This window comes from Phyllobates terribilis, unplaced genomic scaffold, assembly GCF_046119375.1.
Source record: "Phyllobates terribilis strain yellow unplaced genomic scaffold, ASM4611937v1 Scaffold_5__5_contigs__length_657084704, whole genome shotgun sequence".
NCBI classification, from domain to species: Eukaryota; Metazoa; Chordata; class Amphibia; order Anura; family Dendrobatidae; genus Phyllobates; species Phyllobates terribilis.
The window spans coordinates 15,013,215-15,036,487 of NW_027362765.1; the positions used below are offsets into that span (position 1 = coordinate 15,013,215).

At 46.8% G+C, this 23,273-nt stretch overlaps 1 protein-coding gene across 1 annotated transcript in view; it reads right to left on the reverse strand.

Moving 5' to 3' along the window:
- LOC141270836 (uncharacterized) overlaps positions 1–23,273 on the reverse strand; it is a 175,387-nt gene that overhangs the window by 84,054 nt on the left and 68,060 nt on the right. The window contains exon 11 of the mRNA XM_073680937.1: positions 113–286. Within this exon, the coding sequence (XP_073537038.1) occupies positions 113–286 (174 nt within the window). The remainder of the gene's footprint in view (positions 1–112; positions 287–23,273) is intronic.

The following is a 23,273-nucleotide window of genomic DNA, read 5'->3' on the forward strand; positions in this document are numbered from 1 at the left end:
TCCCTGTGTGACTTCTCTGGTGCTTAACTAAATCTGATTTCTGGTTAAAACATTTCCCACATTCTGAACAGGAAAAAGGCTTCTCCCCTGTGTGGATTCTCTGGTGCTTAACTAAATCTGATGTCTGGTTAAAGCGTATCCCACATTCTGAACAGGAAAAAGGCTTCTCCCCTGTGTGAAATCTTTGGTGTACAACAAGATTCGATTTCTGGTTAAAACACTTCCCGCGACTTCCTGTTCCTGCCCTGGCTGCTGCAGTGGTGTAGGAAATCAGCTCCCGCAAACCCTGCCATTAAAGCGACTAATCCAGAGCCGCCGAGCCTGCCCGAGGTCCAGAACCCACAGGAGCAGAGGGGGAAGTGACCGGCATGGACAGGTACTTGCTGCGGAGTGCGGGGACTGGAGATGGCCCCGGGAACCGTGGAGATGAATCGCTCCATCAGGAGAGTGTCATAGTGCCTGTGGAGAAGACTCCCCGCCCCCCTAGGAGAGATGCTGCCAGAGAACAGAGAGGAGCACGACAGGAAGGGGGTGAGGCAGACAATGGGCAAGAGAGACAGAGAGGAGATAAAAAGAAAGTCCTGGATGCACCACAGGAGGTTTATATAACAGCAGGGGACTGCCTAACAGAGGGCACCATGGAAGACTATGAGGGAGATAACAATGTGGCCTTTAGTGAAGAGTGGAGGGAGGAGCAAACTCCTCATGCAGAGAATGCCTAGCAGGGAGAACACAGCCAGAGCACTACTGATTCAGCCTTATCAGCCTGGGCTGAAGGAGATACAGAGCATAGAATGACCAGCTCTGAGCCCAAAGGGAAACGCAGAGGCACTAGCCACAAGGCCAACATTGGGAACAAACCCCATGAGTGCATCATAGACTATGACAAAATGGCCAGCGAAGTTGCATCACGTATATCACAGGACATTAAACAGGTCATAACCTCAGCAATACAAGCCTCCCAGTCTAAGATGGCCCTATACCATAAAAAGATACCTTTTCAACATCTATATCCCGCTACTCTGAAGATGAAGAGTCCAGATGGTACCTTCAAGTTCTACAAGGACCACATAGAGGCAGAAAGATTATACCTATCGGAGAGAGAAAACCGGGGAAACACCGAGAAGAGGGAATGACGTCAGCCCAAGAGAGTCAAGGAACAGATCACAGGCCGAGAGAGGTGCAGACCAGGGCTGTGGAGTCGGAGTCGGAGTCGTGGAGTCGACTCCGACTCCAGCTTTAAAAAAAATTATTAATATTTCATAATTGAATTTTCATATGAATTTTATAAATGTTACTCAAATATATATGTTCTATCAAACTATGAACAACAGTGATAAGCATTTCTTACTTCTTGTGTGTCACTGTTCTCTACTGCCCTTATCTAATCTTATACTTGGTTAACCTCATGCTGCCCCAACCCCCCTACTTACAATGTATGAAACTGAAAGTGAAAATGTGTTGCAAATTCTTAGTAGTAAAGCTCCTCCTCTAGACTAGATGTTTACTAGGTGTGCGTCTTCCAAGGATCTCACAGCTGCTACTCAGAAGAGGAAGACTGTAAGAAGTATTATCCTTTCAACAAACTTTGCATCAGTTAACTGTGAGTACATGAGGAATAACAGTATTACTGACCACTATATCAGTTGTACGACCTGGCAATAATTTTGTACAATTGTTTTTAGGAAAAACAATTGTCATTTGGATTGTGAATGCAGAATTAAAAACCTGAGAATGTCAAAGAAGCGTACATTAAATCAGCTGTATTTGAACATTTCACCATCACTCAAGATAGAAAACATTATGTCTGTCAGTGTATGACAGATGATCCAGACGAAAACAAATGCTGTGAAGCCAAGATCAGTGCATATTCAGGCAAAGATAAAAATGCTCCTACCAGAGCTTCTAAGCTAAAGAGTGTAGTGCCGGCGTCCCTGCCCTCTGCTAGGCAGGGATGCTGTTCCCCTCACCGCTCTGCTCCGTGCCCGGCGTCCCTCTCCCGCTCTGCTGGCAGCGCGCGCTCCTTCCCGGCCACTGTGCTTAGGGCGCGCGCGCGCGCCCTCCCTCCCTCTTAAAGGGGCCGCGCGCGCTGTCCTAAGGAGTCCCCGGCCAATGGCCGGAGGACTTTACCATATATAAGGCACCTCCTCCAAAATGGAGGTGCCCGAGCAATGTTGTTGCACCGTTCTACTCTGCTTCAGCCCTCAGGTCCCGTTGCCAGTTACCTGCCAGATTCCTGCCAGCTTGCTGTCCTAATCCTGCCTGATTTCCTGTTACCTGCCTGCCTGCCTGAGGTCCGACGGTCTGCCTTACAACTCCGGTCAGTCTGTCTAAGGACCAACTTGCCCGCTCACCTGGGAGCGCACATCAGCTACCTGCCTGCTTGCCTGAGGTCCGACGGTCTGCCTTACAACTCCGGTCAGTCTGTCTATGGACCAGCTTGCCCGCTCACCTGGGAGCGCTTCTCCGCTACCTGCCTGCTTGCCTGCCCGGAGGCTCCGCTGTCACGTGCTGTGACCACCAGCTATTCCAGACTCTTGCCCGCTCACCTGGGAGCGCTTCTCCGCTACCTGCCTGCTTGCCTACCTGGAGGCTCCGCCGTCACGTGCTGTGACCACCTGCTATTCCAGAGACTCTCGCTTGCTCACCTGGGAGCACACATCCTCCATCTGCCTTGCTAGCCTACCTGGAGGTTCAGCCATCACAGGTCGTACCTACCCCTTACCTAGAGACTGCCCCGGTCACTTGCCGTGACCTCCAGCCCGTTCTTCCAGAGACTGCCCCGGTCACTTGCCGTGACCTCCAGCCCGTTCTTCCAGAGACTGCCCTGATCACTTGCCGTGACCTCCTGCCCGTACACCCAGAGACTGTCCCGGTCACCTGCTGTGACTGCCTGCCTGGTCGCCACCCGCTCCCTTACAAGGACCGCTCCCTTGTATAGTAGCCCAGAGGTTCCGCCTCCCAGACCCGTTAGAGTTTGCTCGGGCCATGGAACCCGGTGGCACCCAAGCTCCCTCGCTCTCGGACCTGTGTCATGAACTGTCCCGTCAAAGGTCCCAACAGGAGTCCATCCTGGGTCACCTGCGGAATGTCAATACTCGCCTGGACACTCTGACTGTTCCACCAACAACCTCCGCCAGTGCCATGTCTCGCAATCCGGCAGATCCGCTGTCCACTAACACCATGATATCCTACCCCGGACCTCGGCTTTCTGCACCTCCTCGCTTCGGAGGCGACTCAGCGCAGGCTCGGGGCTTCATAAATCAGTGCACCCTACACTTTGAACTATTGTCCCACCAGTTTAACTCCGACCGAGCCAAAATTGCATTCATCATGTCCCATCTCACCGGGGAGGCCCTGGCCTGGCTAAATCCTCTATGGGAGAGAGGAGACCCCCTGGTGTCCAACTTGCCTGCTTTTCTCACGGCTTTCCGGAAAGTCTTCGACGAACCCGGACGGAAGACCTCATCCGCATCATCGTTGCTACGCCTCCGTCAGGAAAGTCTCACCGTGGGCCAATATGCCATACGGTTCTGTACCCTTGCCTCGGAGCTGGCCTGGGATAACGACGCTCTGGTTTCCGTCTTCTGGGAGGGTCTGTCCGGCCGTATTAAAGATGAACTTGCCGGTCGGGACATTCCTACCACTCTCGATGACTTAATAACTCTTGCCACCCGGATTGACCTACGGTTCCAGGAGCGTGCCAGAGAGGTCACCCGTGAGAGGAGGTTACCACGTCTAGCTCCTACTTTTCAGAAACCCGTCACTCCTTCTGTCTCTAACCAGGTACACCCTCCTGAGCCTATGCAGGTCGACCAGACCAAGATGGTCAAGACCCGTCAGGACTTACGCCGTGCCGAGGGGACCTGCTTCTACTGTGGCAGTAAGGAGCACCGGATCCGTGCCTGCCCGGAGAGGTCGGGAAACGCCTGTGTCTAGGTTCGCTCAGAGAGGTCCACCTAGACAAGAATAAATCCTCTCCATCCCTGCTGTTGTCAGTTTCAATCGTCTACGGGGAGAACCGTTATTTCGAACTAGCCCAACTGGACTCTGGAGCAGCCGGGAATCTTATTTCACAGTCCCTGGTAGAGAAATACCGCATCCCCACCAAACCTCTGGCTGTACCCTTGTCTGTTGCTGCCGTGGATGGGGGGCTCTTACCACGCCCCATCCAACTCATCACCGAATCCATTACTCTGCAGGTGGGAATGCTGCATTCTGAAAGTATCTCCTTCCATGTTCTGCCTGGACTCTCTCACGCCCTCTTGCTAGGCCTACCTTGGCTCCAGAAACATGCACCCGTTCTTGACTGGCAGACCGGAGAAGTCCTTCGCTGGGGACAGGGCTGCCATAAGACCTGTCTGGTTCCCGTTCATCCCGTCCGTCCTTCTCCTACCCCAGCTAATCTACCTGGACTTCCGATTCCTTATTGGTCTTATGCTGATGTCTTTAATAAAAAGGAGGCAGAGACACTACCCCCTCATAGACCATACGACTGCCCTATCGACCTGTTACCTGGTACTTCTCCTCCCCGTGGGCGTATTTATCCATTATCCGCTGCTGAGACCCGGTCGATGTCCGAATATATTGAGGAGAATCTGGCCAGGGGATTCATCCGGAAATCTACCTCCCCGGCGGGAGCAGGCTTCTTTTTCGTCAAAAAGAAGGACGGCTCTCTCCGTCCCTGTATAGACTATAGAGGCTTTAACCAGATCACGGTGAAGAATAAGTACCCCCTTCCGCTCATTCCGGAGTTATTTGATCGTCTGAGGGGGGCTAGAATCTTCACCAAACTGGACCTCCGTGGGGCGTACAACCTGGTTCGTATCCGTCAGGGGGATGAATGGAAGACGGCATTCAACACCCGGGACGGCCACTATGAATATCTGGTAATGCCCTTTGGCCTCTGTAACGCTCCTGCCGTCTTTCAAGAGTTGGTCAATGACATCTTCCGGGACCTTCTCTACTCCTGCGTAGTGGTGTACCTGGACGACATCTTGGTCTTCTCTCCGGATCTCCAGACTCACCGGAGGGATGTTCGTCAGGTCCTGCTCAGGCTCAGGCAGAACCATCTCTACGCTAAATATGAGAAGTGCTTCTTTGAGCAGACCTCGCTTCCGTTTCTGGGCTACATTATCTCTCAGACCGGCCTACAAATGGATCCTGAGAAACTGTCTGCCATCGAGAAATGGCCCCGACCAGAGGGGTTGAAGACTATTCAACGGTTCCTGGGCTTCGCCAACTATTACCGCCTCTTCATCCCGCACTTCTCTTCCCGGACTGCCCCAATTTCCGCGCTCACCCGTAAGGGTACTAATCCCAAAGAGTGGCCGCCCGAAGCAGAGGAGGCCTTTCTTTCCCTAAAACAGGCCTTCTCTTCCGCCCCGGTGCTGCATCGCCCGGACGGCAACAAGCAGTTCTTCCTGGAAGTTGACGGCTCCTCCTCTGGAGCCGGAGCGGTACTTACTCAAAAATCATCTTCCGGGAGAATGGTAACTTGTGGCTTCTTCTCCAAACTCTTCTCCTCTTCTGAGCGCAACTATTCCATAGGAGACCGAGAGTTATTGGCCATCAAGCTGGCGTTGGAGGAGTGGCGTTACCTACTCGAGGGGGCTCTTCATCCGGTAATAATTTACACTGACCACAAGAACTTGGCTTACCTCCAGCATGCCCAGAGACTTAACCCGCGCCAAGCCCGGTGGTCCTTGTTTTTTGCTCGCTTTGATTTTGTTCTTCATTTTCGCCCGGCTGACAAAAACGTCAAAGCAGACGCCTTGTCCCGATCCTTTCTGGTGTCCGATCTCGAGGAAGAACCTAAACATATCATCGATCCCGCCAGAGTAATGCAGGTGGCTCCCGTGAGTCTAAATCGTCTCCCTCCCGGTAAGACGTTTGTTTCAGTACCTGATCGGGAGAAGATCCTACACTGGGGCCATTCGTCTAAACTAGCTGGCCACGCCGGTCAGAAAAAGACCCTCCAGCTTATTGCCCGGCACTATTGGTGGCCTACCCTGCACAAGGACATAATAGACTTTGTTTCTGCCTGTGTGTCCTGCGCCCGCAACAAAGTCCCGAGACATCTGCCAGCCGGACGCCTCCTTCCGCTTCCTGTACCTGCTGCCCCCTGGCAGCATATAGCAATGGACTTTATAACTGATCTCCCCGTCTCTGCCGGTTGTACGGTCATTTGGGTGGTCGCTGACCGCTTTTCCAAGATGGCTCACTTTATTCCCCTGCCAGGCCTTCCGTCTGCACCCGAGCTGGCTAAAGACTTTATCCGCCACATCTTCCGTCTTCATGGCCTGCCCCTCCACATCGTGTCGGATCGTGGGGTACAGTTCACCTCACGTTTCTGGAGAGCCACTTGTAAACTACTAGACGTCACCCTGGACTTCTCTTCCGCTTACCACCCACAGTCCAATGGTCAAGTGGAGCGGATCAATCAGAACCTGACCAGTTACCTCCGGCACTTCGTTAATGCCCACCATTCTGACTGGGTGGATCTCCTACCATGGGCCGAGTTCTCTTATAATAATCACGAGAGCGAATCCTCCTCCAAATCCCCGTTTTTTGTAGTCTTTGGTCAGCATCCTCGGATTCCTTTTCCTGTCTCCACCTCTGTGGACAACCCGGCTGCGGAATCTCTCGTTAGCAAATTTTCCTCCATATGGGAGAGTACCCGGTCCGCACTTCTTCTGTCATCCGAGCGTATGAAAAGACACGCTGACAAAAAACGCCTGGATCCTCCACAATTTCGTCCAGGAGATAAAGTCTGGCTCTCATCTAAATATGTTCGACTCAAGATACCTTCTTACAAGTTAGGGCCTCGGTTCATCGGTCCTCTGGAGGTCATCAGTCAGATCAACCCGGTGGCCTATAAATTGAGACTCCCGGCCAACTTACGGATCCCTAACTCCTTCCATGTATCTCTCCTCAAACCCGTGGTGCTTAACTCTTTTTCCAAGTCTACAGGTACGCCTCCTGCTCCGGTTTCTGCTGAGGACGAGTTTGAGGTAGAGAACATTCTTGCCACCAAAAGGGTAAGAGGAAAGACCTTTTTTCTGGTAGATTGGAAGGGGTTTGGTCCTGAGGAGAGAACATGGGAGCCCCGGGAGAACATCCATGCCCCTCTCATCCTAGCTAAATTTCTATCTGGCCTAAAAAAGGGGGGGCCTAAAGGGGGGGGTACTGTAGTGCCGGCGTCCCTGCCCTCTGCTAGGCAGGGACGCTGTTCCCCTCACCGCTCTGCTCCGTCCCCGGCGTCCCTCTCCCGCTCTGCTGGCAGCGCGCGCTCCTTCCCGGCCACTGTGCTTAGGGCGCGCGCGCGCGCCCTCCCTCCCTCTTAAAGGGGCCGCGCGCGCCGTCCTAAGGAGTCCCCGGCCAATGGCCGGAGGACTTTACCATATATAAGGCACCTCCTCCAAAATGGAGGTGCCCGAGCAATGTTGTTGCACCGTTCTACTCTGCTTCAGCCCTCAGGTCCCGTTGCCAGTTACCTGCCAGTTACCTGCCAGATTCCTGCCAGCTTGCTGTCCTAATCCTGCCTGATTTCCTGTTACCTGCCTGCCTGCCTGAGGTCTGACGGTCTGCCTTACAACTCCGGTCAGTCTGTCTAAGGACCAACTTGCCCGCTCACCTGGGAGCGCACATCAGCTACCTGCCTGCTTGCCTGAGGTCCGACGGTCTGCCTTACAACTCCGGTCAGTCTGTCTATGGACCAGCTTGCCCGCTCACCTGGGAGCGCTTCTCCGCTACCTGCCTGCTTGCCTGCCCGGAGGCTCCGCTGTCACGTGCTGTGACCACCAGCTATTCCAGACTCTTGCCCGCTCACCTGGGAGCGCTTCTCCGCTACCTGCCTGCTTGCCTACCTGGAGGCTCCGCCGTCACGTGCTGTGACCACCTGCTATTCCAGAGACTCTCGCTTGCTCACCTGGGAGCACACATCCTCCATCTGCCTTGCTAGCCTACCTGGAGGTTCAGCCATCACAGGTCGTACCTACCCCTTACCTAGAGACTGCCCCGGTCACTTGCCGTGACCTCCAGCCCGTTCTTCCAGAGACTGCCCCGGTCACTTGCCGTGACCTCCAGCCCGTTCTTCCAGAGACTGCCCTGATCACTTGCCGTGACCTCCTGCCCGTACACCCAGAGACTGTCCCGGTCACCTGCTGTGACTGCCTGCCTGGTCGCCACCCGCTCCCTTACAAGGACCGCTCCCTTGTATAGTAGCCCAGAGGTTCCGCCTCCCAGACCCGTTACAAAGAGACATTTACAGCGCTTTCATCCAGAAGTACTGAAAGCAGTGGATGAGAAAGACTGCATCCAAACCAATGAACCAGTGCCAGGCACTTCCAGCCAAACAAAGGAGCAGAGAACTTTGCAGCCATCAGTTGCAAGAAATTTTGTCAGTGACAAAGTTACTGTGACAATGACAGTAGATACATTTAAAAAACAGATCATAGAGCTTGTTGTAAAGGATAGTGTGCCTATTTCATTATTTTTACGACCAGCTTTTATGTGTCTGAATGGGGAAATGGCCCGCAAGCTTGGTGTTTCTCTGGAGAGAGAGAGTATTAGAAAATTAGTAATCGAAGAAGCTTTTAAACAAAAGGAAGAACTTAAAAAAACTTTCAAGGGACGCTTTCTGTTTCTTAAAATGGATGCCTGCACACGTCACAGAGTGAACTATTTTGCCATCAATGTCCGATTTGTTTGTGACAAAAATGAAATAGTTACCAAGACATTGGCAGTAAAAGACACCAAAGCTCATCACACCAGTGAGTTTCTCCAGGTCTTGGTGGAAAAGGTTCTGCAAGACTATGAACTTAAAAAAGAGCAAGTTCTTTCTGTCGTAAGTGACAATGCTTCAAATATGATAAGTACTATTAAGCTAATGAATGAGAGTAATGATGGTGACCAGCAGCTAGAAGAACATTCTGGGTCCACAGACACAGAAATGTTTGAAATAGAGGAACACCGTATTGTAACTGAGGAGCAAACTGAAGTTGCTTCAGATGAAAAGCAACATGATAGTTTAGATGATCTTGTTGAAACTGTGTCAATACGTTCTTTCATTCATCACATGCGCTGTGTTGTGCATACGCTACAGCTGGCTATAAGAGACAGTCTGCAAGAAGGACATGCTGCTGCACTGATTGGCAAGGTGAGAAAATTGACTACTGTTGCCAGAACCCCTAAAGTTGACTCAATTTTGAAGAGACGTGCTGGAAAAGGGGCAATTATTGATCAAGCCACACGATGGGGCAGTACTTACTTAATGATTCAGCGCTTGGTTGAACTGAAAACCTTTCTAGTAGACATGGCTAACCCTCAACTGACGCTAAATGAAAGTCAGTGGAATCAGGTGACTGAGCTGGAAAAATTGCTAGAGCACCCATTTACAGTGACTAAAAAATTACAAGCAGAGGACTTAACTCCAGGTATTTTCTTAAAGGAGTGGAAGAACCTGATGTTTTGCCTGCCCCAAAGAGGAGGGTTAATTGCAAGTGGCATTGCTACATCAATGAAATGGAGAGAGGAGCTACTATTACAAAATAACATTCTTTTGGCAGCTGTTTATGTAGACCCAATGCATCGGATTCTTCTAGATGATCAACAGCTAACTAAAGGAAAAGAAGCTCTGTTTGAAATAGCAGTAAGGATGAAATGGTTGCAGAACAGTCAGGAGGAACAAGAAGAATTTGGTCGTCCTGCCACATCTTCACCCTCATCATCAACTGATGAAGAATTTAATTTCGAAAAATATTTGGATCACAAGGACCGTGCAAAGCGTTCCCGCATAGAAGAGTCATCCCCATCAAAGAACACAGCCAGTACATTTCAGCAGAATTTTTCATGTGCACTAAAAGAAATTGAGAAATTTGACCGTTCATCAAAAATAACAGTGCAACAAGCGATTCCTCTGTATCCTGACATTGTCAGAGATGTTGCCCGAGTGGTTACTGCTTTGCCACCAACCCAAGTTAGTGTAGAGAAGTTGTTCTCTGCTCTCAAAATAATTACCGTATATTCCGGCGTATAAGACGACTTTTGAAGACTGAAAAATCTTCTGTCTAGTCTGGGGTCGTCTTATACGCCGGTAATGCTTTTGAACTTTCAGAAATTGACATGCGGGGATACTCTGGGGGTGTTAATAAGCTGCCGTGGCCGTATCCCTGCCATGTCGGAGTTAATATAAGGTGGAGGGAGTTAAAATACGGCGGCGGTAGGTCCAGACAGTCAGCGCTTCTGTGCTGAAACTGACACATCGCTGCGTATTCCCAGCTCCGGACACAGCGCAGGGCTTCTGTGCCGACAGTTTTCACTTGTCACAGAAGCGCTGCGCTGTGTCCGGAGCAGGGAAGTTCGCATCGCTTCTGTGACAATATATGAAAAGCCGGCAATTCAGCAGCGGCATAAGCCGGCACCCGACAATTTAGAATAGAAAGAATAGAGCTTCACACATAGATTAGATAGATAGAAACATGTCAGTCACATATATATGAAGTACAGTGACAGTGTTGCTTACTGTACTTGTCATTTAGTGTAAAGGATTTATTAAAACAAATAATAGTGTTTTCATGCACCGTCTCTTTAAAAAAGCCGGCCGGCAATTCAGCATCTGTACCCGACAATTTATAACAGACAGAATAGAGCTTCACACATAGATTAGATAGATAGAAACATGTCAGTCACATATATAATAAGTACAGTGACAGTGTTGGTTACTGTACTTGTCATCTAGTGTTAAAATAACGGATTTATTAAAAAAAAAATTGGCGTGGGGTTCCCCTTAATTTTAGTCTCTAGCGGAGGTTAAGCAGACAGCTGGGGCAAATGTTTGAAGCCTGGGAAGGGGGTAATACCCACGGAGCTTCCCAGGCTACTAATATCAGCCCCCAGCTGAATACCTAGCCTTTACTAGCTATTAAAATGGGGGATCCCAAAAAAATGACGTGGGGTCCCCCCTATTTTAATAGCTAGCAAAGGCTAGGCAGACAGCTGGAGGCTGATATTAATAGCCCAGGAAGGGAGCCATGAATATTGGCCCCCTCCCAGGCTAGAAACACCAGCCGTCAGCCGCCCCAGGAATGGCGCATCCACAGGATGCGCCAATTCTGGCACTTAGCCTCGCTCTTCCCACTGCCCTGTAGCGGTGGCAGTGGGGTAATAGGGCTGGGGTTGATGTCAGCTTATAATGCCAGCTGACATCAAGCCCAGGTTAGTAATGGAGAGGCGTCTATAAGACACCCCCATTACTAACCCCATAGTCAAAGTTAAAAAAAACACAAACACCCAGAATAAAGTCCTTTAATTGAAATAAAGACACATTCCTTTATTGTTCTAAATTAAACCATACTTACCATCACGCCCATTCCAGCTGAAGCCAACAATCTCCTGCAATAAAAGAAAAATAATAAAGCAACCTCATCCTTACCTCTCCATGGTTCCCACGACGGCTCCAGCTCTGCTACATCGAGATGACAGGCTGGACCGCAGCAGAACGCTGCCATCCAGCCTGTCATCCCGCAGACACTGAGAAGCGCAGGCATGCTTGCGCTCTGCAGTGTCTGGCTGTGACGGCATCCAGATGAGCCGACAATGAACTCAGCTCACCTCCTGGACGTCCGTCACTGACAGCGTGGGAAACTTCTACTGCGCATGCGGGGAGCAGGAGAATTTTCCCACGCTGTCAGTGACGTGCATGAGGTGAGCCGAGTTCATTGGACATGATCTCGGCTCATCTGGATGCCGTCACAGTCAGACACTGAGGAGCACAAGCATGCCTGCGCTTCTCAGTGTCTGCCGCATGGCAAGCTGAACGGCAGCGTTCTGCTGCGGTGCAGCCTGTCATGTGAATGTAGCAGAGCTGAACCGGTCCTGGGAACCATGGAAAGGTAAGGATGAGGTTGCTTTATTATTTTACTTTTATTGCAGGAGATCGTTGGCTTCAGCTGGAATGGGCGTGACGGTAAGTATGGTTTAATTTAGAACATTAAAAAATTGTGTCTTTATTTCAATTAAAGGACTTTATTCTGGGTGTTGTGTTTTTTTTAATTACTTTACTAGAAATTCATGGTGTTCATGTCTAATATTGGCGTGACCCCATGAATTTCGGGCTTAGGGCCAGCTGATAATGCCAAGCTGGGCCCTGGATGAGTTGGGTACAGCGCCAGAAGATGGCGCTTCTATGAACGCGCCATTTTCCGGGGTGGCTGCGGACTGCAATTTGCAGCGGGTGGGGCCCAGAAAGCTTGGACCTCCCTGCGCTGCAGATTCCAGTCCCCAGCTGCCTAGTTGTACCTGGCTGGACACAAAAATAGGGCGAAGCCCCACGTATTTTTTTTTTTAATTATTTCATGAAATAATTTAAAAAAAAGGGCTTCCCTATATTGTTGTGTCCGGCCAGGTACAAATAGGCAGCTGGTGGTTGGGGGCAGCCCGTTCCTGCCTGCTGTACCTGGCTGGACACAAAAATATGGCGAAGCCCCACGTCAACATTTTTGGGAAAAATTAATTACAAAATTAATAATTTAGGGACTGCATCTTTATTAACCCCTCAATTGTCATTTAGTGTTAAAATAAAGGATTTTTTAAAAAGAAAATTGGCGTGGGATCCACCATCATTATAGTCTCTAGCGGAGGTTAAGCAGACGGCTGGGGCAGATGTTTGAAGTCTGGGAAGAGGGTAATACCCACGGAGCTTCCCAGGCTACTAATATCAGCCCCCAGCTGAATACCTAGCCTTTACTAGCTATTAGAATGGGGGACCCCCCCAAAAAATGACGTGGGGTCCCCCCTATTTTAATATGTTTATGAGTGACAGTTTTCCTGCTATATACCTGCATGTCATAAGAATTTAAATTAAAAAAGGACCATGTTAAATTCAAATCTGTTTTTTTTAAATTTTTACCGGTGTTTGGTATGCGTTGGAAAAGGGGTAGTCTTATATGGTGAATATATCCTAAACTCTATATTTTAACAGGAAAGTAGGGGGGTCGTCTTATACGCCGGAATATACGGTAGATCAGATTTGAGGGCATCCATGAAGGAGAATCTGACAGAGGCAATACTTTTTCTGAGGACAAATTTATAGATTTCTTCTTATTAACTGCATAACAGTGTTTATTTCATATTTACTTACAAGAGTTTATAAAAGTTTATAAAAGTTATTTGCTATATTCTAATTGTATTCTAATAAATATAGTTTTTGCTCTAAGTGGTCTGATTACTTATATGATGGTGAGAAACTAAATAAGCACGATGTTAATATTTTACAACAGTAAATTTATTGTTACGAATTGGCCATTTATGAAGGAGTCGGAACCTGATAAAATCCAGGAGTCGGAGTCGCAACTGTGGCTTACCGACTCCACAGCCCTGGTGCAGACGGAGACAGGCCTGGGGAACAAAGTCGGAGCTCGCAAGATATCAAATAAAGGTCCCTGAAAAAGACTCGGGAAAGATAAAAAAATTGCTACGTGTTGACTAAGCTTCAACAGCAGGAAGAGATCTGGACGAAATATACAGTGGTGGCCAAAAGTATTGGCACCCCTGCAATTCTGTCAGATAATACTCAGTTTCTTCCTGAAAATGATTGCAATCACAAATTCTTTGGTATTATTATCTTCATTTAATTTGCTTGCAAGGAAAAAACACAAAAGAGAATGAAGCAAAAATCAAATCATTGATCATTTCACACAAAACAAACATGGGCCAGACAAAAGTATTGGCACCCTCAGCCTAATACTTGGTTGCACAACCTTTAGCCAAAATAACTGCGAACAACCGCTTCCGGTAACCATCAATGAGTTTCTCACAATGCTCTGCTGGAATTGTAGACCATTCTTCGTTGGCAAACTTCTCCAGGTCCCTGATATTTGAAGGGTGCCTTCTCCAAACTGCCATTTTGAGATCTCTCCACAGGTGTTCTATGGGATTCAGGTCTGGACTCATTGCTGGCCACCTTAGAAGTCTCCAGTGCTTTCTCTCAAACCATTTTATAGTGCTTTTGGAAGTGTGTTTTGGGTCATTGTCCTGCTGGAAGACCCATGACCTCTGAGGGAGACCCAGCTTTCTCACACTGGGCCCTACATTATGCTGCAAAATTTGTTGGTAGTCTTCAGACTTCATAATGCCATGCACACGGTCAAGCAGTCCAGTGCCAGAGGCAGCAAAGCAACCCCAAAACATTAGGGAACCTCCGCCATGTTTGACTGTAGGGACCGTGTTCTTTTCTTTGAATGCCTCTTTTTTTTTCCTGTACAGTCTATATTGATGCTTTTTCCCAAAAAGCTCTACTTTTGTCTCATCTGACCAAAGAACATTCTTCCAAAACGTTTTAGGCTTTCTCAGGTAAGTTTTGGCAAACTTCAGCCTGGCTTTTTTATGTCTCGGGGTAAGAAGTGGGGTCTTCCTGTGTATCCTACCATACAGTCCCTTTTCATTCAGACGCCGACAGATAGTATGGGTTGACACTGTTGTACCTTCGGACTGCAGGGCAGCTTGAACTTGTTTGGATGTTAGTCGAGGTTCTTTATCCACCATCCGCACAATCTTGCGTTGAAATCTCTAGTCAATTTTTCTTTTCCGTCCACATCTAGGGAGGTTAGCCACAGTGCCATGGGCTTTAAACTTCTTGATGACACTGCGCACGGAAGACACAGGAACATTCAGGTCTTTGGAGATGGACTTGTAGCCTTGAGATTGCTCATGCTTCCTCACAATTTGGTTTCTCAAGTCCTCAGACAGTTCTTTGGTCTTCTTTCTTTTCTCCATGCTCAATGTGGTACACGCAAGGACACAGGACAGAGGTTGAGTCAACTTTAATCCATGTTAACTGGCTGCAAGTGTGATTTAGTTATTGCCAACACCTGTTAGGTGCCACAGGTAAGTTACAGGTGCTGTTAATTACACGAATTAGAGAAGCATCACATGATTTTTCAAACAGTGCCAATACTTTTGTCCACCCCCTTTTTTAGGTTTGGTGTGGAATTGTATCCAATTTGGCTTTAGGACAATTTTTTTGTGTTTTTTCATTGAAGACAAATTAAATGAAGATAATAATACCAAAGAATTTGTGATATGTTTCTCTTCTCTTTTTTTTTTTCTTTCCTACTATAATTTAACATGATATGTTGCTCTGCGCTGGACAAATCTCGAGAAAGGTCATATTACCTTTTCTTTCTGAAATTAAAAATTTAAGAGATTGGGAGGGGGAGGAAGAGGAGGGGGCTGAAAAGGGTAGAGCTCTGGGAAAGACACCAGAATAAGAATGAAGGGGTTACGGGATGCAAGTAGTGTGGCCAGAATGATGGAAGTCACAAAAATATATGTAAAATATTATAGCTAGGTTTATGCGGAAGTTGTTGATATATTTGAGGGAGGGGAGGGAGGGATAAATTGCAGCTCTATAACCAACCAAAGATCAGACATTAGGTTTGTAAAACTCTCGCAGAAATTTCAGGATAAGAACAACATACCACTAGACTATGGTTAAGATCGTATCATGGAATGTTAAAGGACTCAAGTCCCCGGGAAAGAGAGCAATGGTCCTGAGACACTTGAAGAAACTAAAGACGGACATAGCCTTACTGCAGGAATCACACTTGGGGAGAGAAGACTTTTTCAGGATGCAGAAAACATGGGTGGGTCCGATATATGGTCTCCGGCACAAGGAAGGAAAGCCAGCACATTGATACTTATGAGCAAACACTTTAATCATTCTCTTATTCTACAAGAAGATGACTCGGAGGGAAAGCGGCAACATTTAGTGATAACAGGGCCATCGGGTACTCTGAGCATACATAACTTATATGCACCTAACACAAAACAAGAGGAATTTTTTAGACAATTAGAAACAAACATTGCTAAAGATAATGAAACACACATAATAGTCGGAGGGGACTTTAATGGGGTTCCTAACCACAGGGAAGACAGGAAACAAAAACCAGGAAAGACTTTAATGATAGGGGAGAATGACGGACATAAGGACATGCCATGGGAGGGTTCGGGTCTAAAAGACGTATGGAGGTTACAACATCCAAGTGAGCGGGAATTTACCCACTACTCACATCCACATGATAGTTGGTCACGTATCGACCAAATCTGGTTCAGTGACCCCCTGATTCTTAGAGCATATAAAAGTGTGATTGAAGACCTTGTGATATCTGACCACAGTCCAATCAGCGTTAAGATACAGGATAGATGTCAAAGAGGGACAGACATCTTGTGGCGGTTTCCGACGTTTTTACTTAGAGAGGAGAATTTTCACAGGATACTGAAGGAATGGTGGGTGGAGTTTGCAGAAACTAACAGAGAACATGAATTAAATGTCCAACTATACTGGGAAACAGCTAAAGCAGTTTTGAGAGGGCGCCTAGTGGGATATGCGACCACGTTCAAAAGAAAAACAACTGAGCAATATACTAAGACCAGCGGACTTTTGAGGGAAGCATACACAGCATTTTTGGCGGACCACTCCACCCAGACAAAAGAGAGATGGATAGCAGTAAAAAAAGAATTTGAGCTTTGGGCGGAGAGAAAAGAACAAATGACATGAGCACAACAAGAAGTAGATCTAAATAGGTTCGGTGGCAAGACAGGGAAAATGCTAGCTAACCTGGCAAGGGGACATAGACCCCTGACATTAATCCCTAGCCTGAATAAGAGAACAGGAGGCACCACCTCGGATCCTGGGGAAATAAGCAAGATTCTGGGCGATTACTATAGAAATCTATATGATACAAAACAAGAGAAAGGGGGAGGGGAAGGGGAATGGTTAAAGACGACTCACATGCAAAGTTTTACTGAACAGGAACTAGAGCTTTTGAATGCAGAAATCTCGGTGGAAGAGGTTAAGACGGTGATTGGTGGATTGAGAAATGGCAAAGCCCCGGGACCTGATGGGTTTGTAGGAGAATTTTATAAGGCCCTAGGAGAACAAGTATCGCCGGTGCCGACGGCTTGGTTTAATGCAATAGTGGGAGGAGAGGAGTTACCTCAGTATGCCAATTGGGCCTACATCAAATTACTGCCAAAAAATGCCAAAGACTTAGGTGACCTCTCCAATTACCGACCGATATCGCTTATTAATCAAGACCTAAAAATGCTGTCAAAGATCATGGCTGATTGGTTAGCAGTGGTTTTCCCTAGAATAATTACGCCCCACCAAGTCAGCTTCGTGAAGGGACGGTCCGCCGTAACGAATATTAGAAAGGCCATGTTGATTATGGATGTGGTGAGAGGGGGACAGATAGGGGGTCTTCCAGCCATGGTCACACTAGATGCTGAAAAAGCATTTGACAACATCCAGTGGCCATGGCTGGAACAGGTACTGGATGGAATAGGTTTGAGAGGTGCAATGTGCACCTTCATTCAGGGTCTCTACTCCAACCCCCAGGCGAGAATATATACACCGGGGTTTCTATCGGCCATCTTCCCTCTGAAGAAAGGGACACGTCAGGGATGCCCGTTATCGCCTCTGCTATTCAACCTGGCTATAGAACCGCTATCGAGAGTTCTAAATGGTGGGGACAGTTTTGAGGTATACCGATAGGGGGTAGGGAGATAAAGTACTTTCGTGGAAAGTGTCTAAATACTTGGAACCTTGGGCATATCCGAATTTTAAGCTGGGAAAGGAAAATAAACTCTTTAAGGAATGGAAGGAAAAAGGGGTGAGACGGATGAAAGATATCATGCATGTGACAGAAAAGAGATGGATGACTGAGAAGGAAGTGGTGGAACAATTTAATCTCAGTCCCTTTCAAAGTATACAATACTCACAGCTTAAAGGCTGGATTATGAAAGATTTGTGTTCGATTGAGAGGGAGTTATATAAAAATGTTATAGACAAATTACTAGAGGGTGATCTGTTTGCTCTGAATGTATCAAGAATCTACGGTGCGTTGAGAGAAACTCTATCCCCGACAGGCGAGCAAACAATTTTCAAGGGATGGGCGAAACAGCTTAATGACCTGGACATAGCTGATAAGATCCTACAAGGATGGGTAACAATGAAAAAAAAAAATTGATCAATGAGGCATGGAGAGATACCCAATTTAGGATTATTCATAGGGCCATTTATGGGTTCAATGTCCCGATTCGGGGGGAGGGTGGAATCCGACAGAGGCCCTGTCCGAAATGTCAAGAAGATAATGCTGACATGTTTCACCGGTTATGGAGATGTAAAACAATTCAAATTTTTTGGAAGAGTATTAGAAGTCTGGTTAAGAGGATCTGGGGGGGGGGGGAAATTGGGCATTAGATCCATACTACTGGATTTTCCATTACAGAGGAGAAGGGTTTGCAGGGGAGGATATAGGTCAACAGGGACGCAGACACACCCTAATACACAGTATCATGATCTTGGCAAAAAAATTCATTCTACGAAATTGAATATCGGAGAAGGCTCCCTCCATGAAGGAAGTGGTGTCCAACCTAAAACAGCTAATGCTTTTAGAAAAATTGGAGGCAGAAAGGCATAAGACCAAACTGACCGGGAAATTCTTTGAAAAGTGGAGACAATTCCTAGAAAGGAAATGCTCACAAGAAGAAATCATGGGAGTGGTTCAGCTCATTCCGAGTGGTACTTATTAAACGACATTCAATGCACTTTGGGGATCTTGAAGGTCTAGTCAGGTGGTTCCGGGACACTTGTAACCATGTAACATGGACAATAGGGCGGACAAAAATTAAAAGGAACAGAGTTGCTTGGTTAGATGAGAGTTTTATTTCAGGTATGGAAAACGTTATACATTACATAAATTGCTGCATTTTGGGAGGGGAGAAGGGTAGGGGGGATTTTATATCTTTGAGAATTCATGCAAAGCTTTGATGTGAAATCTTTGTACTCATGCTTTATCCAAATGTTAAAACCTTTAATAAAAATGATTGTTCAAAAAAAACCAAAAACATTTCCCGCATTCTGAACAGGAAAAAGGCTTCTCCCTTGTGCAGCTTCTCTGGTGACTAACAAGATCTGTTTGCTGATTAAAACATTTCCCACACTTGGAACAAGAAATCTTTTCTCCGCTGTGTGTATTTTTTGATGTTTAAGAAAAAACTTTTCAAGGGGAAAACTATTTCCATATTCTGAACAAGAAAATGGCTTCTTTGATTTAGGAGTAGAGATGAGCGTTGTTCTACTCGAACTGTTCGCCAATCTCAAATTCGAGCTGTTTTGGGCGGTGTTCGAGCCGTTCGGCGAACACGAACAATTTGAGAAAAATTCGGCTGTTCGAGGTTATGTTCGATAACTGTTCGTGCACCAAAATCATAACTGGATTTTTTCTCAGTAATGATGAAAATTAATGTTAATACGCAGTTTGAGTGTACAGCGGGGTGGGGGGAGGGGCAGGGGATGGATCTCTGCAGGAACAATGAAGATCTCCATTTTTTTTTCTCTTTCCCGCATTTGCAGTGGGGAGGTGCAATCTGTCAGCCTATCAGCAGCGCACACACGGAGCGAAGTGCTTTTTTTCACACAAGCAAGGGCATGTGTCATTGGCAGTGTATGTCACATGTCCTTGCCCTATAAGACCAAGCCATTTTCCCCGTCGCCACCATTTTCTCACTGCTGCAGCTGCGTGTTAGACGGCACCGCTGTTGCTGTGTGCGCTATACCTTGTTAATTTCAAGCCAATTTTCGCACAAATATACAGATAGCTTGGGAGTAGGGAATAGTTGTGATTGCAGTCCTTTTAAGGACTAGGTTACAGCATTTCCTACGACTTTTATCAGGGAGGTCTGTGCTCTTAAATAGATAGGTTGTGGGAGTAAAGACTAATTGTAATTGGAGTCCTTTTCAGGACTAGGTTACATGAGTTCCTATCAGTTTTTGCCAGGCAGGTCTGTGCCAGTGCTGTGCAAGTTTTTTTCACAGCATTTGGCTGAATCTAGCAAAGCTAATCCTTTTTGGCCTATTGCAGAGTGTGTTAGTCAGTGGAGTAGCCTATCTGTGTTGCAAGATATAACACCTGTGTATAGAATACCAATTTTTTTACTGCACCTAGTGAAGTAAAATCTTTTGGGCATAGCATCATTCTATTAGTCCATCTATACTGACCTCCATCAGGTTGCAAACTGAATATAATTTTTTTCTGCATCTAGCTCTGAAAAAATATTTGGGCTTCTAGCAGTGTGTGGGACTTGGTCTATTAGTCCATCTATACTGACCTCCATCAGGTTGCAAATTAAAAATAATTTTTTTCTTCATTTAGCTCTGAAAAAATATTTGGGCTTCTAGCAGTGTGTGGGACTTGTTCTATTAGTCCTTCTATACTGACCTCCAGCAGGTTGCAAATTGAATATAATTTTTTTCTGCATCTAGCTCTGAAAAAATAGTTGGGCTTCTAGCGGTGTGTGGGACTTGGTCTATTAGTCCATCTATACTGACCTCCATCAGGTTGCAAATTAAAAATAATTTTTTTCTGCATCTAGCTCTGAAAAAATATTTGGGCTTCTAGCAGTGTGTGGGACTTGGTCTATTAGTCCATCTATACTGACCTCCATCAGGTTGCAAATTAAAAATAATTTTTTTCTGCATCTAGCTCTGAAAAAATATTTGGGCTTCTAGCAGTGTGTGGGACTTGTTCTATTAGTCCTTCTATACTGACCTCCAGCAGGTTGCAAATTGAATATAATTTTTTTCTGCATCTAGCTCTGAAAAAATAGTTGGGCTTCTAGCGGTGTGTGGGACTTGGTCTGTTAGTCCATCTATACTGACCTCCATCAGGTTGCAAATTAAAAATAATTTTTTTCTGCATCTAGCTCTGAAAAAATATTTGGGCTTCTAGCGGTGTGTGGGACTTGGTCTATTAGTCCATCTATACTGACCTCCATCAGGTTGCAAATTAAAAATAATTTTTTTCTGCATCTAGCTCTGAAAAAATATTTGGGCTTCTAGCGGTGTGTGGGACTTGGTCTATTAGTCCATCTATACTGACCTCCATCAGGTTGCAAATTAAAAATAATTTTTTTCTGCATCTAGCTCTGAAAAAATATTTGGGCTTCTAGCAGTGTGTGGGACTTGGTCTATTAGTCCATCTATACTGACCTCCATCAGGTTGCAAATTAAAAATAATTTTTTTCTTCATTTAGCTCTGAAAAAATATTTGGGCTTCTAGCAGTGTGTGGGACTTGTTCTATTAGTCCTTCTATACTGACCTCCAGCAGGTTGCAAATTGAATATAATTTTTTTCTGCATCTAGCTCTGAAAAAATAGTTGGGCTTCTAGCGGTGTGTGGGACTTGGTCTATTAGTCCATCTATACTGACCTCCATCAGGTTGCAAATTAAAAATAATTTTTTTCTGCATCTAGCTCTGAAAAAATATTTGGGCTTCTAGCAGTGTGTGGGACTTGGTCTATTAGTCCATCTATACTGACCTCCATCAGGTTGCAAATTAAAAATAATTTTTATCTGCATCTACAGTACCTCTGAAAAAATATTTGGGCTTCTAGCAGTGTGTGGGACTATTTGTATTAGTCCATCTATACTGACCTCCATCAGGTTGCAAATTCAAAATAATTTTTTTCTGCATCTAACCCAGCCAATAGTTTTGGCCTAATACCACAGTTTGGCCACTCAGCTCTGCTCGGTTACCATCCATTGTTGTTTTGTGCAAACAACTCCAGAGTTGTGAATTAGTTAACCACCAAAATGAGTGGAAAAAGGCCTGCTGCTGGTGGAAAGGGGAATAGGCGTGTTGGGAAGGGGAAAAAAGGTTGTGTCCGTGGGGTAGGTGTTAAAGCAACAGTAACATCTGCAGAAGAAAGACCATCTTCCAGCCAAACTAAAATGTCTACTTCTTTTAGCGGACAATGTGATAAGATCCCTTTCTTACGGCCACGCCAATCGCTACAAATTCCAGATGAGGCACAAAAACAGCAGGTGCTTCAACGGATATCAAGTGCTCCTTTAAGTGGGCTCTCCTCCACATCAACTTCAACATCACAAATACTCCAGTCCTCAAAGGTGTCACCCAAATCGCACTTGCTTCCTCACAGCTCCCAAATCTCCAGCTGCCCGTCTGAGTATGAGGTAGAACAGATGGTTGAGTCTGCAGAGCTGTTTACTCATACTATAGCCTGGGAATCAGAGGTCGACTCCAGCGCTTCTGTGAATCCAGACGAGGAAATGATCTGCACTGATGCCCAGAATCTTTATGAGTCGGATCCAGGACCAGACGCAGAAGGTTCTGACCATAATGTAGACCCTCATTCCCAAACTGTAACTCCTGTTGGTGGAGACAATGAGGAAGACGATGATAAGACTCAAATACCTGATTGGAGCGACAACTTTAGTTTTTTGTCAGGGCAGGAACAGGTTGGCTCTGAGGACGACGGGTGTGATAACGCACAGGGTGATGATGATGAGGTCGGAGATCCCACTTACTGTCAACCCACAGTCAGCCAAGAGATGAGGTCAGCAGAGGAGGTGGAGGAAGATGCTAGTGACGACGAGGTCAGGTTGCGCCTTCCTGGACAGAGACGTAGTACTGGAAGCACGTCAACAACTGCATCCTCAAACACAACTCTGCCTCTCACCACAAGTCGTGGTGGCTCTTCAGGTCGCATAGGTGCTAAGCCTTGCATAGCCTGGGCATTTTTTCAGATCGATAAAGATGACCCAACTCGTGTTATCTGTAACATTTGTCAGCAAAAGCTAAGTAGAGGCCAAAAAATACATAGTTTGAGTACTTCATGCATGAACCGGCACATGGACATGAAGCATAAGTTGCAGTGGGAAGCTCAGTGTGCTACAATGCGGCCTAGCCGGCCGGGCCAATCACCGTCTGCCATATCTTGTGCATCCGCGGCCTCTTCATCCTCTGTGACTGGGGGGACAGCAGTCACACCTGTTTTGGGGCGCAGACCTGCCACCTCTTTACCCGCAACAGCCAGCGTGATTGGCAGGTCATCATTTTCTTTGGAGGTGGTAACACCAGCTGGTGTTGAGCGCTGTCCGACATCGATAGCACCACCTTTGGATCAAGGCAACCTAACATGTCCGCCTGCATCTTTCTCACAGACCGGCAGTTTGCCGGGGACACCCTTATCAACCCCGTCTAAGCACAATAGCCAGCCCTCGGTCCCTCAGATGTGGACAAGTAAAAGACCATTTCCTCCTAGCCATGAGAAAGCTAAGAGGTTGAATTTCACCATCTGCAAGCTCTTGGCTACAGAAATGCTGCCTTTCCGCCTGGTGGACACAGAGGATTTTCGAGACCTTATGTCCGTCGCAGTGCCCCAGTACCAGATGCCCAGTCGGCACTAC